Source organism: Pituophis catenifer, unplaced genomic scaffold (assembly GCF_029215685.1).
Source record: "Pituophis catenifer annectens isolate HBS135680 unplaced genomic scaffold, rPitCat1.0.hap2 SCAF_17, whole genome shotgun sequence".
NCBI classification, from domain to species: domain Eukaryota; kingdom Metazoa; phylum Chordata; class Lepidosauria; order Squamata; family Colubridae; genus Pituophis; species Pituophis catenifer.
Window position 1 is genome coordinate 3,638,121 of NW_027256897.1, and position 15,594 is coordinate 3,653,714.

General features: G+C 41.8%; 1 protein-coding gene across 3 annotated transcripts in view; it reads right to left on the reverse strand.

The window, feature by feature from the left end:
- The window catches only part of GTF3C5 (general transcription factor IIIC subunit 5), a 19,610-nt gene continuing 4,016 nt past the window's right edge, over positions 1 to 15,594 (reverse strand). The window contains exons 1-11 of one of the 3 annotated variants that reach the window (XM_070955839.1): positions 9,541 to 9,595; positions 7,347 to 7,563; positions 6,729 to 6,927; positions 4,455 to 4,650; positions 3,838 to 3,942; positions 3,138 to 3,252; positions 2,842 to 2,922; positions 2,338 to 2,435; positions 1,070 to 1,152; positions 514 to 656; positions 1 to 168 (exon numbers count right to left, since the gene is read on the reverse strand). In XM_070955839.1, the coding sequence (XP_070811940.1) occupies positions 14 to 168; positions 514 to 656; positions 1,070 to 1,152; positions 2,338 to 2,435; positions 2,842 to 2,922; positions 3,138 to 3,252; positions 3,838 to 3,942; positions 4,455 to 4,650; positions 6,729 to 6,927; positions 7,347 to 7,467 (1,296 nt within the window). In that variant the 5' untranslated portion in view covers positions 7,468 to 7,563; positions 9,541 to 9,595 and the 3' untranslated portion in view covers positions 1 to 13. Of the gene's footprint in view, positions 169 to 513; positions 657 to 1,069; positions 1,153 to 2,337; positions 2,436 to 2,841; positions 2,923 to 3,137; positions 3,253 to 3,837; positions 3,943 to 4,454; positions 4,651 to 6,728; positions 6,928 to 7,346; positions 7,564 to 9,230; positions 9,436 to 9,540; positions 9,596 to 15,594 lie in introns of those variants that run through there. The other 2 variants (XM_070955837.1, XM_070955838.1) reach the window with 2 other exon arrangements.

Below are 15,594 nucleotides of genomic sequence, written 5' to 3' on the forward strand. Positions count from 1 at the left end.
CAGCCCCATCACATTAGACGTAGTCAAGAATTTCGGTCTCCATTTCATTTTCACTCCCGTCCGAAGGCTTGAAAACCTCTTCTTCCTCCTCTTCCTCTTCCTCTTCTCCAGATTCAAAAGTCAGCTGCTCTTTGCCCTCTGTGGCACTGGACGGGTTTCTGAACAGAGCTGAAACAGACCAGAGAAAAAGGAATTACAAATGAGAAGCAAAAGGCTCAGAAAACCCCGTTCGGATAATTCAGCATGAATTAATATGGGATCTGGCACTTTTGAGCATCTCGTGGCCAGCAAAGACAAGATTCCAGAATTATGGGGGAAAACACTAAGAAATGCAAAAGTGTTTTTTATTAAAAAAAAGAAGAAGAAGAAGAGAAAAGCTGCATGGGTGCCATTATTACAGGTAGACCTCGAGTTATGACCATCATGGGGCCTGCCCATCACAATCGTGACTCGTGACGGTTATAATACAGGTGACCAACATACCTGGACTTACCAGCCCCATTTCTCCCTCACCTGGCCTTTGGGATCGGATTATCTGCCTTATCATCAGCGACATGGTGTCCCTCAACTCATCGTTGGTCTTCGGAAGACACCAGCCGTCCCGCTCCGTACAAGCCGCCTCCATGTTGTCATTTCGATGGATGATCTTCTGCAAGCTGAACAGAAGCCAAATTTCAGAGCGGTTCTTCTCGGGGCAGAGAATCGGACAACCAAATTGTGAAGCCAGGGAATAGTCCTGTTCTGACAACCAAGCTCAGGAGAAACGTGCCTCCTAGATGGACCAAGCCACGGCTGTCATTAGCACCGTTTCTTGGAAAGCTATAGCTAACCAACATGACCTAACTGTTGCTAGGGTACACTTGTGACTTGAGATGCTTGGTTGGGTGCCCTCAAACATCTGGACAAAGCATCAATTGACTTTCTATAGTTGCAAAGCAAAGGATGTCCAAGCGTATACATAGACTAGGTTTCAACCACAGAAGAGCTGCACAAAGGAAACAAGATTTTGACTAAAATGCAAGATGGATTTTAACAGCTTAAAATTAACAGGTCAATGCAAATGCTGTACCTTTCCACTTTCAAATCACACAGCTGGTAGAACATCTGTCGATAAGGGGGCAGAGACCCTTCCTCAAAGGTATATATGGAATCCTAGGAGGAGGAGAAGGCAAAGAATCAGAGGCAGGATTAGACCAAATTCTATCCGAATTTTGGATGCCTTCTGTAAATTACAATTGCTACCAACCTGCCTTCCATGGAGGACCTGTATACTGCCCGAGTCAAAAAGAGGGCTGTGAAAATATTTACAGACCCCTTGCATCCTGGACATAAACTGTTTCAACTCCTACCCTCAAAACGATGCTATAGAGCACTGCACACCAGAACAATGAGACACAAGGACAGTTTTTTCTCCGAACGCCATCACTCTGCTCAACCAACAATTCCCTCAACACTGTCAAACTATTCACTAAGTCTGCGCTACTATTAATCTTCTCATCGTTCCTATCACCCATCTCCTCCCACTTATGACTGTATGACTATAACTTTGTTGCTGGTATCCTTAAGATTTATATTGACTGTTTCCTAATATGATTTGATTGCTTATTTGTTCCCTATGACTATCATTAAGTGTTGTACGTTATGATTCTTGATGAATGTATCTTGTCTTTTAATGTACACTGAGAGTGTAGGCACCATAGAGAAATTCCTTGTGTGTCCACTTGGCCAATACAGAATTCTGTTCTGTTCTATTCTATTCCACTTTTCTTTTCTCTTTTCTTTTCTTTTCCTTTTTTCTGTTCTGTTCTGTTCTGTTCTGTTCTGTTCTGTTCTATTCTGTTCTATTCTATTCTCCCAGTTGAGGTACTTTGGTTAAAAAAAAAATCGCCCTCCAAAATATGGGGCTCAATTGCGATCGTGAGCCAAGGACTACCTGTAGCTCCCCCTTCACCTTATCTTGGAATCTTTGGTAAATCTAGATCTCCCAAAAATTAACAAGGTGTCTGAAGGAGCCTTGGTAGTACAAGGGTTTAAGGCACCCTGTTATTAAGCTGCTTAAGACCAGCTGCCTGCAATTACTGCAGGGTTCGAATCTCGCCAAGGCTCAAGGTTGACTCAGCCTTCCATCCTTTCTAAGGTAGGTAAATTGAGGACCCATTTGTGGGGGCAATAAGCTGACTTTGTATAAATATACAAAAAGGATGAAGGCTATTGCTGAGCACATTGTAAGCCGCCCTGAGTCTTCGGAGAAGGGCGGCATATAAATCAAATTAAAAAAAAAAAAGGTAAGAACTTCCTGGTATGGCCAGGAGGAGGAGGAGAAAGAGAAGGATTTACCTTAAGTTTGTATTTGCTCATAAATGGTGATTTTGCACCTGATGTTCCAGATGTGCTGAGCCCCTGTTTTAAGTCTTGGATGCCGAGGCCGTGATTTCCTGAAAGGGATACGAGGGGATGATCTCAATTTCTTTAGGATAACATCATGGGGGGTGGGTGGGGGGGAAACCCTTGCAAAAGAGGTTGCCGAATGATGACTTAGTGATTCAATCAAATTTAATCCTCAGGCTGAGGAATTTGGGGAGTTGAAAAATACAGCTGAGCTGGGGTGACGGCTTACTGTGTGCCACCTCTGGCAAATATGTCATAGGTTCGTCATCACGGCTATAGGGTCTCCTGCTCCAAGAAGACCTCCAAGGTCCCTTAAGTACATCCTAGCTTACAAGCGTTTTGCAACCGTTTTCTCTGTGGCGCGTCTCAAAATATTTCCAGCAGAAACGAAAGCAAGTTCATTCCTTGTTTCTTAAGGTGCGCCAAGAAATGTCCCAATTTTTAACGACCTACCTGGTTTTTTTAAAGTGATCGGCAGGCTGTAGTTGTAGGTGCTGCGTTTGGCTTTCACTGGCATGTCGTTCGGGGTGTACCCTAAAGAGACGGAAACAGATCCGCGAAGAAACACCGTATTGTAATACAAACCATGGGGAGGACAGCAACAAGCGTAGTACAGTTCTCGGGGAAGCCCGGAATGATTTGGCGAGCCACGAAATCCGCCCCCCCAAAAAAACTAAAACTAAAACAGAGAGGCTGACAATAGGACTGAAATCTGGAGCAACGTTCCGGCTGCTGTTTTAGATTTTTACCGTATTTCATGCCGCAGCGAATCCTGAAATCCAGAACCTGGTAGATCTTTGCTTCGGGGTGCCTCCTAGGATCGTAACCGAAACGAACCCACAGGCTTCTCCAGGGTCCCGTGAGCTAAAAGGATCATATGAGAAAAATAAAAAAGGATCAGTAACGGACTGCTAAAAAGTTAGCATCTCGGGGGTGGGGGGGGAGAATGGCTGAGATTATAGTACAGGCCTTCTCTCCTACTTTTCAGTCGACCATGTGATTTTTATTTTTATTTTTTTGCAGTTTTGTTGCAATTCATCATTTCGGAATCATAAAATGCACCGAACGTTTCTTTCGTAGATATAGTACGTTTTAAAAAATTTTATTTATGATTACGATTTTTATCCTGCCTTCGTAACTTTATAAGTAACTGCAAGGTCGTCCATCTGGCTTACATGCCTAAGGTGGGACTAGAACTCACCGTCTCCTGGTGATTATCCCAAAGTCATCCATCTGGCTTACATACCTAAGGCGGGACTAGAACTCACCGTCTCCTGGTGATTGGTCCAAAGTCATCCATCTGGCTTACATGCCTAAGGCGGAACTAGAACTCACCGTCTCCTGGTGATTATCCCAAAGTCATCCAACTGGTTTGCATGCCTAAGGCGGGACTAGAACTCACCGTCTTTTGTAAGAAGGTACCAGAACGTTGATAAAACAGGGACTCACCATGTAATAAGCCAAATAGGGTAGTAACAGTTTCAGTTTGTCAGGGTGGACACTGATGTTGGCTTTCACTGCATTGCGGGACCACACGGGACGAAGTTCGAAAAGCTGAAGAAGAATTCGTGCAGACTTAAAACAGCAAAACGGTGAAAATCCCGCTGGATTTATCTTTTATTTTATTTTTTCACAATGCGCAATCAATTTCAAAGAAACAACTTCCACAATCACCTTTCTGCTTTCTAATGTCACCAAAATAAACACACGACAAGACCCCGAAGGGGGAGACTCTCTGCAGCAACACAAACATTCATTGCACTTATCACGACAACCTGACTTCAAAGGGATTTAGCAGGCAAAAGTTCAGAGCTTATCTCTCTCTCTCCTCTGCTCTCTATGCCAGCGCTGACAGGTTTTTTTTTTTTGGCAATGTAATTTATCTGACGTGTCCCAAAGAGGCAAGGAAAGACACAGAATGCCAAGCTCCGCCCTCAGAAGTAGGAACTTGCATTTTAAAAATAACACAATGCAACAAACATGTTGCATTTTCGATCCAAAGTATGCCTTGGATATTTTTTTAAAAAAATTGTTTTAAGGGAGGTTTCGAGCTTAGGCAAACTTACTTTCTTCAGCTCTTCTTCCGCTTGGTGATCCACGATGTTGCTGCAGACTTTTTTCCACGTCTGCACAGCCGCCTCCAACGGCTTCGAGGGGACCTCTTCATCCTCAAAGTTGACAAAGATAGCGTTGTGAGGACGCCGCGCCCTGCTCAGGCCGATCAGATTCTCGCTCGACAGGGGAGGGTTGCGATAGCCTTCCCTGGAGAACAATGCAACACCGACAAAGGAAACTCAACGCGAGCTGAACGTAAAGCTTTGATTTGTCATGGACAGGCAGTCCTTGACTTACAAACAGTTCATTTAGTGACCGTTTGAAGTTACAATGCCACTGAAAAAAAAGGGACTTAGGAATGTTTATCACAAGGAGTGGGTGCGGTGGCCTAGAGGTGGAGCTCTCGCCTCGCAATCAGGAAGCTGTGAGTTCAATCCTAGCTAGAGGCAGATATTTCTCTCTCTGGGCACAATGAGAATATATCTGCTGAACAAGACTCCACACTAGCAACAGGAAAGGCATCCAGCCAGTAAACACTCAGCTCCATTCAATTGCCCAAGACTCCACCCGGAAAGAGATTACAGGGTCTTTAAAAGGTGATGATGAGGAACGTTTCTCACACTTATGACCCTTGCAGCATCCCCACGGACATGTGATTGGCAACTGATTCGTATTTATGATGGTTGCAGTGTCCCAGTGATCACGTGATTATCTTCTGGCAAGCAAAATCAACGGGAAGCCAGATTCACTTAACAACTGGGTTACTTACTTATCAAATGCAGTAATTCACTTAACAGCTGTGACGAGGAAGGTCGTAAGATGGGCTAAAACTCACTTAACACATGTTTCACTCAGCAACGGAAATGTTGGTAAATTGTGGACTACCTGTATTCTAGCCTGACCCTCTTTTGCTTTGAGTTTTGGGTTTTTTTGTACTTTTGATTATAAACTTCAATAAAAGGTTTTAAAAAGAACAACTGCAACCTTCACATCAAGAGCTGAAGAATTAGATTACCTAATTCAGCCTCTAAGAGGAATCAAAACCATTTCGAATGGAAAACTACAACATCAACCTTTTTTTTTATAAGCCTTTGCAGGAGTGGGAAAAAATCACAGATGTTAGCCTGGGAAACCACCCAGATGTTACATTGAAGAATGGAAAAGGAACTGAGGACAGGGGCGTTTGGGGGTCAATACAATACAAAGCCCCATTGTGGCTTGATAAAAGTAGCGTTGCTGATATGAACGAGATTTTGCAATTGATTGCATTTGATCCGCTCTCATTACGTTCTTCTGCCATTCTACACGCCACGGCAAATGGAATTCAGCTCCGGCGTTATTATATATTGGAAAACTCTTCCAAATATGATGCACAAGTTTGGATTCATGCAGCTGCGTAGAAGTCATTTAAAGAGCTGTGTGGTTACAACAAGAGGGCTGGGAAAATATCTACAGACCCCTCGCACCCTGGACATAAACTGTTTCAACTCCTACCCTCAAAAAGACGCTATAGAGCACTGTGCACCAGAACAACTAGACACAAGGACAATTTTTTCCTGAATGCCATCACTCTGCTAAACCAATAATTCCCTCAACACTGTCAAACTATTCACTAAGTCTGCACTACTATTAATCTTCTCATCGTTCCCACCATCCATCTCCTCCCACTTATGACTGCATGACTGTAACTTTGTTGCTTGTATCCTTATGATTTATATCGACTGTTTCCTAATACGATTTGATTGCTTATTTGTACCCTATGACTATCACTAAGTGTTGTACCTTATGATTCTTGACGAATGTATCTTGTCTTTTATGTACACTGAGAGCATAAGCACCAAAGACAAATTCCTTGTGTGTCCAATCACACTTGACCAATAAAGAATTCTATTCTATTCTATTCTATTCTATTCTATTCTATTCTATTCTATTCTATTCTATTCTATTCTATTCTATTCTATCCTATCCTATCCTATCCTAACCTAACCTAACCTAACCTAACCTAACCTAACCTAACCTAAGACGGCCGTTAATTAAATCTGGCCTTCCTCATTGACTTTGCTTGTCAAAAAGTCGCAAAAGGGGATTATTCCTACGATTGAAAAATTTCTTATTATTTGCCAGAATGATAACACAACTCTACTGACTCTTATCACTTATTTACAGCCATTATAATCCACTTTACTAAAAGCTAGATCCTTGCTACAAGTAGAGACATTAGCCCACATCTCCAGAGAAAAGCCATTCCAGTAAATATCTACTCCGTTATATCGCAAGTAAGTCACCTGTGATGTGTATCTGGCCGATAATAATAATCGATAGGAGTGTCCAGGCGTGAGAAAATGGGTGGAGGAATATAAAGTGGCAGCTCGCTCATAAAAAAATCTTCTTTTTCTGGCTTGAGCATCAATACTTTGTTATACATTGATGTTTGTTTACCGTCTGGCTCTGAATGCATCGCCAAGTATTGGAAATCAGACATACCTAGAGTGAAATTAAAGTGCACACAGGAATAGGCAAATTGGAAAGTTATCAAATTAGCTAGCCAGAGTGGACAAGAACAAAAATAACAGATTTTGTACATAAGTAAGTCACTCACGATGCATCATTTTTGCTCATTGCCTTACTTTAAGGGTGGAGTAAGCTAGAATAAACTGAAAAGGATAACACTAAAAAATTGCGAGGGAACACAATTATTCATCTGGACACAACTGTGTAATTTTCCTCTTTGAATCCACACTGCAGTGTGATACTATTCTTTGATTCATAAACTATCATGGCTGCGGGTTGTAAAAGAAATCAAGCAACTTGAAGGAAGAAAATAAATAAAAACATACATTGTGCAACAAGCAGGTGTAAGGGCTTACTTATACACAAACTCCAACCGTTTTACAATAAATTACCTTGAAATTTATAAACGGTGGAAATGACACCAAGTATCTCCACTTCAAACTTTATTTCTTCTTCCAGACTTCCTTCCTCTGTCCGTTTCCTCCTTGTTTTCTTTTTCACTTTGAACAGCATTGAAGAGGTAGGGAAACGATTGGCACACACTGGGTGGCAGTAAGGATCTTTGGGACGGAAATACAGTTCAAGTCTTTTGCTGGGATCGGCATAAATCTAATAAGGAAGCAACAGCCAATAGGTCAAGTTCCACTCCCAATGACTACAGGAAAAGAGACCGAATTATTCTATCTGAAATTAGAACTTTACTCCCAAACTCCAAATTTTAGTCCTTGGAATCCTAATGCCACCCAAACAAGAAGGACGTTTTAGAAACCTTAAATGAGTTTTTTGCTGCTAATTTTTTTTTTTTTTAATGGATTGATGAATAAAACAGCCAAAGGAGATGGGGGAAAAATATGATGGTATAATCATTATAGTTGATAGATAGAAGGGTGGATGGCCTGTTTACTTTTTTTCATTTATTTTTTCTTGTGTGTATGTATGTATATGTGTACACAGACATATATACATATATACATACATACAATATATACAATTGTATAATATATACAATTGTATAATATATACAGTTGTATAATATATAATGCATACAATACATAAACCAAAATGCACACCAGAACAACTAGACACAAGGACAGTTTTTTCCCAAACGCCATCACTCTGCTAAACAAATAATTCCCTCAACACTGTCAAACTATTCACTAAGGCTGCATTACTATTAATCTTCTCGTTCCCATCATCCATCTCCTCCCACTTATGACTGTATGACTGTAACTTTGTTGCTTGTATCCTTATGATTTATATCGACTGTTTCCTAATATGATTTGATTGCTTATTTGTACCCTATGACTATCATTAAGTGTTGTACCTTGTGATTCTTGACGAGTGTATCTTGTCTTTTTATGTACACTGAGAGCGTAGGCACCAAAGACAAATTCCTTCCTCCCTCCTTCCTTCCTTGTCCTTCCCTCCTTGTCCTTTCCTCCCTTCCTGTTCTTTCTTTCTTTCTTTCTTTCTTTCTTTCTTTCTTTCCTTCCTTCCTTCCTTCCTTCCTTCCTTTCCTCCCTCCCCCCCATACATTCAAACTAGACTTTAATGTTTGTCTGTCATATTTGTCTGTCATATTTGTTATAATGGTTATCTTTTGAGAGCTGAATGCAATGAAATTTCATTTTAATGTATGCTGATTAGTGTACATTTAAAGTGACAATAGAAGTTCTATTCTATTCTAATTCTAATTCTAATTCTAATTCTATTCTATTTTCTATTCTATTCTATTCTATTCTATTCTATTCTATTCTATTCTATTCTATTCTATTCTATTCTACCCTACCCTTATTCTATTCCTATTCCTAATTCTATTCCATTCCATTCCATTCCATTCCATATTTTCTATTCTATTCTATTCTATTCTATTCTATTCTATTCTATTCTATTCTATTCTATTCTATTCTATCCTACCCTACCCTACCCTACCCTACCCTACCCTACCCTACCCTTATTCTATTCCTATTCCTAATTCTATTCCATTCCATTCCATTCCATTCCATATTTTCTATTCTATTCTATTCTATTCTATTCTATTCTATTCTATTCTATTCTATTCTATTCTATTCTATTCAACATAGGCAATATATGTATGTGCGTGCGTGTGTGTGTGTGTGTGTGTGTGTGTGTGTAAGCCACAACTGAATTTTTTAAAGAAAAGACTGGTATAATTGTAATTTCTCTGAGCATGTACAGAGTGCCTCTCCTGGCTCCTGCGGGTGGAGAGGCTAATGGCAGAAGGAGTGGGGGTGGGGGTGGGAGAAAATCCTTACCCGGGAGACCCCCTCTTCTCCCCCCAGAGTCATCAGGGTCTTGCCCACATCCTGCACCACGCCGGGGAATTCCACGCACACCAGCCGCTTCTCTCGCTGCAGCTCCGAAAGCACGGGACCGCTGCCGCCGCCGCCGCTGCCCCCCGCCCCGGGGCTCCGGTCCTGCTCGCCACCCTCTACGGAGGAGGCTTCCATGGCTGGGTCGGTGCCGACGCGAAGGAGAACAGGCCGGTCCGTCCCTTAAAAGTGTCCCCCCCTCCCCCGGTCCCTAGCCACGCGGCTCCAGCAAATAAGGTTCCGAGGAAGGTACCTTGCCCGAAGCAGGAGGCGGGTGGCTGCCCTGCCTCTTTCTTTCCTCTTTCTTCTCCGACTCTCGTAGTCCCGTATTTATTTATTTATTTATTTATTTATTTATTTATTTATTTATTTATTTATTTATTTATTTATTTATTTATTTATTTATCCTTCCTTTTCTCTTTTCTTTCTTTCTTTCTTTCTCTTTTCTTCCTTCCTTCCTTCCTTCTTTCTTTCTTTTCTTTCTTTCTTTCTCTTTTCTTCCTTCCTTCTTTCTTTCTTTCTTTCTTTCTTTCTTTCTTTCTTTCTCTTTTCTTTCTTTTCTTTCTTCCTCCCTCCCTCCCTCCTTCCTTCTCTGCCCTTTCCTTTCTTCCTTCCCCTCCCTCCCTTCCTCCCTATACATTCAAACTAGACTTTGATGCTTGTCTGTCATATTTGTCTGTGTATGTGGGTATATGCATAATGGTTATCTTTTGAGAGCTGAATGGAACAAAATTTCATTTTAATGTATGCTGATTAGTGTACATTTAAAGTTACAATAAAGGTTCTATTATGTTCTATTCTATTCTATTCTATTCTATTCTATTCTATTCTGCTCTACTCTACTCTATTTTCTTTCTATTTTCTATTCTATTCTATTCTATTCTGTTTCCTATTTTCTGTTTTCTGTTTTCTATTTTCTGTTTTCCATTCCATTCCACATATTCTATTCTATTCTATTCTATTCTATTCTATTCTATTCTATTCTATTCTATTCTATTCTATTCTATTCTATTTATTCTATTCCATTCCATTCCATCCCATCCCATCCCATCCCATCCCTCCTTCCCTTCCCTTCCCTTCCCTTCCCTTCCCTTCCCTTCCCTTCCCTTCCCTTCCCTTCCCTTCCATTCCATTCCATTTTATTCCTATTCAGGAACCAGTCTCCCTGTTGCAATATCTTCTTTTGCTTCCTCTTGGTCATCTGCCATTGTGATTTGCTTCTCTGCAAGCCTGTTTTTTTTTTCCTGCCCCAGGAAGATTTTGCTGAATCACCCACAGGCGGAGAAAGTGCAGGACAATGGCGGCAAGTGTTGAGAAGTGATAAAACAGTGGTTGCGACTCAGAGCCTTTCCGAGGGATTTCATTTCCGCAGGCTGAGGAGGAGAAAAGAGGCGGTGAAATGCGAGAGAATTTCAGATCAACCTTTTTGGATACCTGCAAAGGAAAGAAAACGGCATTTTTTCCTTCCCCGATTCTCTACCAAAAAATGTGCTCTAGATGATTGTATCGGCTGGTTTTAGTTTGGTTTTTGAGTTGTTCTCCGTTTGTGGTTTTATTGTTGCTGCAAACCTCTCAGAGCTGTACTGCAAGGTAGTCCTTGACTTATGACCACAACTGAGGCCAACATTTCTGTTGCTAAGTGAGACAAGTTAAGGGAGTTTTGCCCCATTTTATGACCTTTCTTGCCTCCGTTGTTAAGGGAATCACTGCAGCTGTTCTGTTAATAATACAAAAAAAAAATCACATGACCCCGGGGGCACTGCGACCGTCATAAGCTAGCCGGGCTGGCTTGATCCCACAGTTTTGGGTTAAATTTAATTGATTTTAAATTGGGTTTGTTTTAAACTGCGGCCAAAAATATTTAATTATTTTAAACCGTTTTTAAATTTTGTCTGTTCTGTTTTTATTCTGGCTGTTCACCGCCCTGAGTCCTGTTGGAGAAGGGCGGTATACAAATTGAAACAAATAAACAAATGAAATAAAATAAATAAATATGAGTCAGTTGCCAAGCATCTGCATCTTGATCGCGTGACCACGGGGGGATGTTGCAACGGTCGTTAAGTGTGAAAAATGGTCATAAGTCACTTTTTTCAGTGCGGTTGTGACTTCAAATGGTCACTAAATGAACCGTTGTAAATCGAGGACTACTTGTATAAGATGCGGGGAGGAGGGGGGAGGCATATACTGCAAATATTTTAAAATAAATAAATATGGTTGGGAGAAGACGGTTCCTAGTAAGTTGCCAGCAAGAATATTTATATTTGCCAAAGTGGGTGCACCAAAGAGTTGCTAGAATAACAGAGTCGGAAGGGACCTTGAAGGTCCTCTAGTCCAACCCCCTGCTCAAACAGGAGACCCTATACCAGTGATGGCAAACCTTTTCGGCACCGAGTGCCCAAACTAGAACGCGTGTGCATGTACGTGCAGGTGTGTGCAGCAGACACAGGAAAACTGAAGAGCAGCTAGCTGGTGCGCACATGCCTGTTTCTTGGCTGTTTTTCGGGCCATTTTCAGGGCTGTTTCTGGCCCGAAAACAGCCGAAAAATGGCCCGAAAAACAGCCCGAAAAACAACCAAAAGATGGCCTGAAAAAGGCTGGGGAAAGGCCCAGAAACGGCTCGGAAAATGGCTTGTTTTTTGGTTGTTTTCCAGGCTGTTTTCAGGCCACTTTCTGGTCAAAAACAGCCCAGAAAAACGGTCTGAAAAGGGCCATGAAAATGGCCCGTTTTTTGGCTGTTTTCGGGCGCTCCAGCACCTGCGAAGAGCAACTGGCTGGCGTGCATGTGCGTGCCGGAAACCAGAAGAGCAGCTGGCAATGGCGCGTGTGCCAACAGAGAGGGCTGTGCGTGCCACCTCTGGCATGCCTGCTATAGATTCGCCATCATGGCCCTACACCACTTCAGACAAAGGGTTGTCCAATCTCTTCTTGAAAACTTTCAATGTTGGAGCATTCTCATCTTCCAGTGGCAAGTTGTTCCACTGATTAATTGTTCTCCCTGTCAGGAAATTTCTCCTTAGTTCTAGGTTGCTTCTCTCCTTGATTAGTTTCCACCCGCTGCTTCTTGTCCTTCCCTCAGGTGCTCTGGAGAAAAGCTTGACTCCCTCTCTCCTGCGTGGCAGCCGCTCAAGATCTTTCAAAATCTTTGGAAGTCTTCCAGACTCCTTAGATCAGTGGTGGGTTGCTCCCGGTTCAGTCCGGTTCTATAGAACCGGTAATAAAACCGGCGGGAAGCTCCGCCCACCCGCCATGATGTCATCATGGGTGATGTCATCAAGCTTTTGCGCATGCACAGTCCCGTTATTAATTTAATTTGTATACCGCCCTTCTCCCAAAAAGGGACTCAGGGCGGTGAACAGCCAAAATTAAAATACATACAATACAAAAGTTAAGATAATTAAAAGAGATTAAATAAATCGGCCTCCCAATTTAAAACCCCAAGTCTATAAAATTAAAAAAAAACCCTTTAGGCTAATCCAACAACACCTTAAATACTATGGTGTTTCTTGAACACAAAGGATTTTCCAAGTGGCCTTGGGAGTGGGTGATTGACAGGTTGAACCGACAGGACGCTCGGGGGATGCAATCATCTGAGGGACAGCTTTATTCAGCTGTGGGTTTCCCCGGCGGTTTTTCTTGCTATTTTTTAAAAACTTCCTGCTCCTGAAAGATAGTTTGCTTTGGGCAGAAAGGAAGGAAGCATGCTGGGTTTTTTTTAAGCCGTAGCCAAAAATGAAATGAAAGCCGCAAATTTGGGACAGTAGATAAAGGAGCTCGCTTGGAAATGATCTGGAAAAAAAAAACAAAAGCTTTCTTGCAAGCAGTTTGGACATCACGTCTCGGGGCTCCACATATGACACACGCACACAGCCTGTATCATTGAAGCACACTCAATATGCTTGGCTGAACCCATCATCCACTGCTCTACCACCTAATCCCTCCCTCCTCCCCATTTCAATCCAGCAAGCAGCAAATAATTGTTCAGTCACTGTGGAATACAGCCAGTAAGGCAGTTGTCATTACATAAATTATCTTTTTTAATTGTGACATCTTATATTAGATTGTTAGCCTCTTTGAGTATTCCAGAGGGAAAACAGATATGTTGTAAATAAAAAAATAATAATATTTTTCCCTTTCCTTTCCTTTCCTTTCCTTCCCTTCCCTTTCCCCTTCCCCTTTCCTTTTCTTCTCTAGCTTTCCTTCTCTCTCCTCTCCTCTCCTCTCCTCTTCCCTTCTTCTCTTCTCTTCTCTTCTCTTCTCTTCTCTTCTCTTCTCTTCTCTTCTCTTCTCTTCTCTTCTCTTCTCTTCTCTCCTCTCCTCTCCTCTTCCCTTTCTTTCCCTTCTCCTCTCTCCTCTCCTCTCCTCTCCTCTTCCCTTTCTTTCCCTTCCCTTTCTCCTTCCCTTCCCTCTCCTCTCCCCTTCTTCTCTCCTCTTCCCTTCCCTTCCCTTCCCTTTCTCCTTCCCTTCCCATCCCTTTCCCTTTTCTCTCCCCTCTCCTTCTTCCCTTCCCTTCCCTTTCCCTTTCCCCTTTCCTTTTCTTCTCTAGCTTTCCTTCTCTCTCCTCTCCTCTTCCCTTCTTCTTCTCTCTTCTCTTCTCTTCTCTTCTCTTCTCTTCTCTTCTCTTCTCTTTTCTCTTCTCTTCTCCTCTCCTCTCCTCTTCTCTTCTTCTCTCTCCTCTCCTCTTGCCTTTCTTTCTCTTCCCTTTCTCCTTCCCTTCCCTCTCCTTCTTCTCTTCCCTTCCCTTCCCTTCCCTTTCTCCTTCCCTTCCCATCCCTTTCCCTTTTCTCTCCCCTCTCCTTCTTCCCTTCCCTCTCCTCTCCTCTCCTCTCCCCTTCTTTTCTTCTCTTCTCTTCTCTTCTCTTCTCTTCTCTTCTCTTCTCTTCTCTTCTCTTCTCTTGTATTAGATTTTACTATTATGATCAAAATTCTTAATTAAAATGAGAGGCACGGGGCAGGGAGGTGGAGTAAGAAGAAAAGAGTTTTGGAGAGATTTGGCATTTGTCTTTCACTCTCCCCGCTGCTGTCAATCTGCCTCCGTGGAGGGGAAGGAGGGATGTTTGGGGACTCCTGACATTCAGACCGGGGTTGATAAGACCAGGGCTGACCTATCTTGCCCTGGGAGCTGGTCCCCCTCCTCCAAACAGGCGTTCTGACCGTTGACAGCCGGCGAGGCCCGATAAACTTATCACTCCAAATGCAGGTCATCAACCCAACCCCTCGATCGCTTCAGATTTCCAAGCTGCACTTTCCCACATCAATCCTCTTTGCTTTGCGAGCTTTTTCAACAGGGATATATATATATATATATATATATAAAGTCAAAAATGAATGTTATGTTGTAAACATAGAATGAGAGTTTAATGTAAATATATACTAATATCCATGGTAAAAGAAAGTCAGAAGTCATTTGACTTCTTTCCTTCTTTCTTTCTCTTTCTTTCTTCCTTTTCTTTCTTTCTTCTTTTTCTTTTCTTCCTTCCTTTCTTCTTTCCTTTTCTTGCTTCCCCTTCCTTCCATCCTTCCCTTCTTTCTTTCTTTCTTTTTCTTTTCTTTCTTTCCTTCCTTTCCTTTCTCTCTTCCCCTTCCTTCTGTCCTTCCTTCCCTTTTTCCTTTTTCTTTCTTCTTTTTCTTTTCTTCCTTCCTTCTTTCTTTCCTTTTCTTGCTTCCCCTTCCTTCCATCCTTCCCTTTTTTCTTTCTTTCTTTCTGTCTCTTTCTTTCTTTCCTTTCCCTCTTCCCCTTCCTTCTGTCCTTCCTTCCCTCCCTCTTTTTTCTTTCTTTCTTCTCTTTCTTTCTTTCTTTCTTTTTCTTTTCTTTCTACCCTATAACTATCATTAAGCGTTGTACCTTATGATTCTTGATGAATGTATCTTTTCTTTTATGTATACTGAGAGCATATGCACCAAAGATAAATTCCTTGTGTGTCCAATCACACTTGGCGAATAAAAATTTCTATTCTATTCTATTCTATTCTATTCTATTCTATTCTATTCTATTCTATTCTATTCTATTCTATTCTATTCTATTCTATTCTATTCTATTGTCCTCCTTCCCTCCTTCCCTCCATCCCTTCCTTCCTGTCTTCCTTCCTTTCTTCCTCACTTGGCTTCTTTTCCATTCTTTAGTTGTTCTCTTCTCTTCTTTCTTAATTATAAGTTCTTCTTGGTTTTCATTATTTTAAATCTATTAACATTATTTAGAGAGAGAGAGGGAGGGAGAGAGAGGAAGGAAGGAAGGAAGGAAGGAAGGAAGGAAGGAATATGTTTAGGGAAAGGGAAGGGAAGGGAGGGAAGGAAGGAAGGAAAGAAGGAA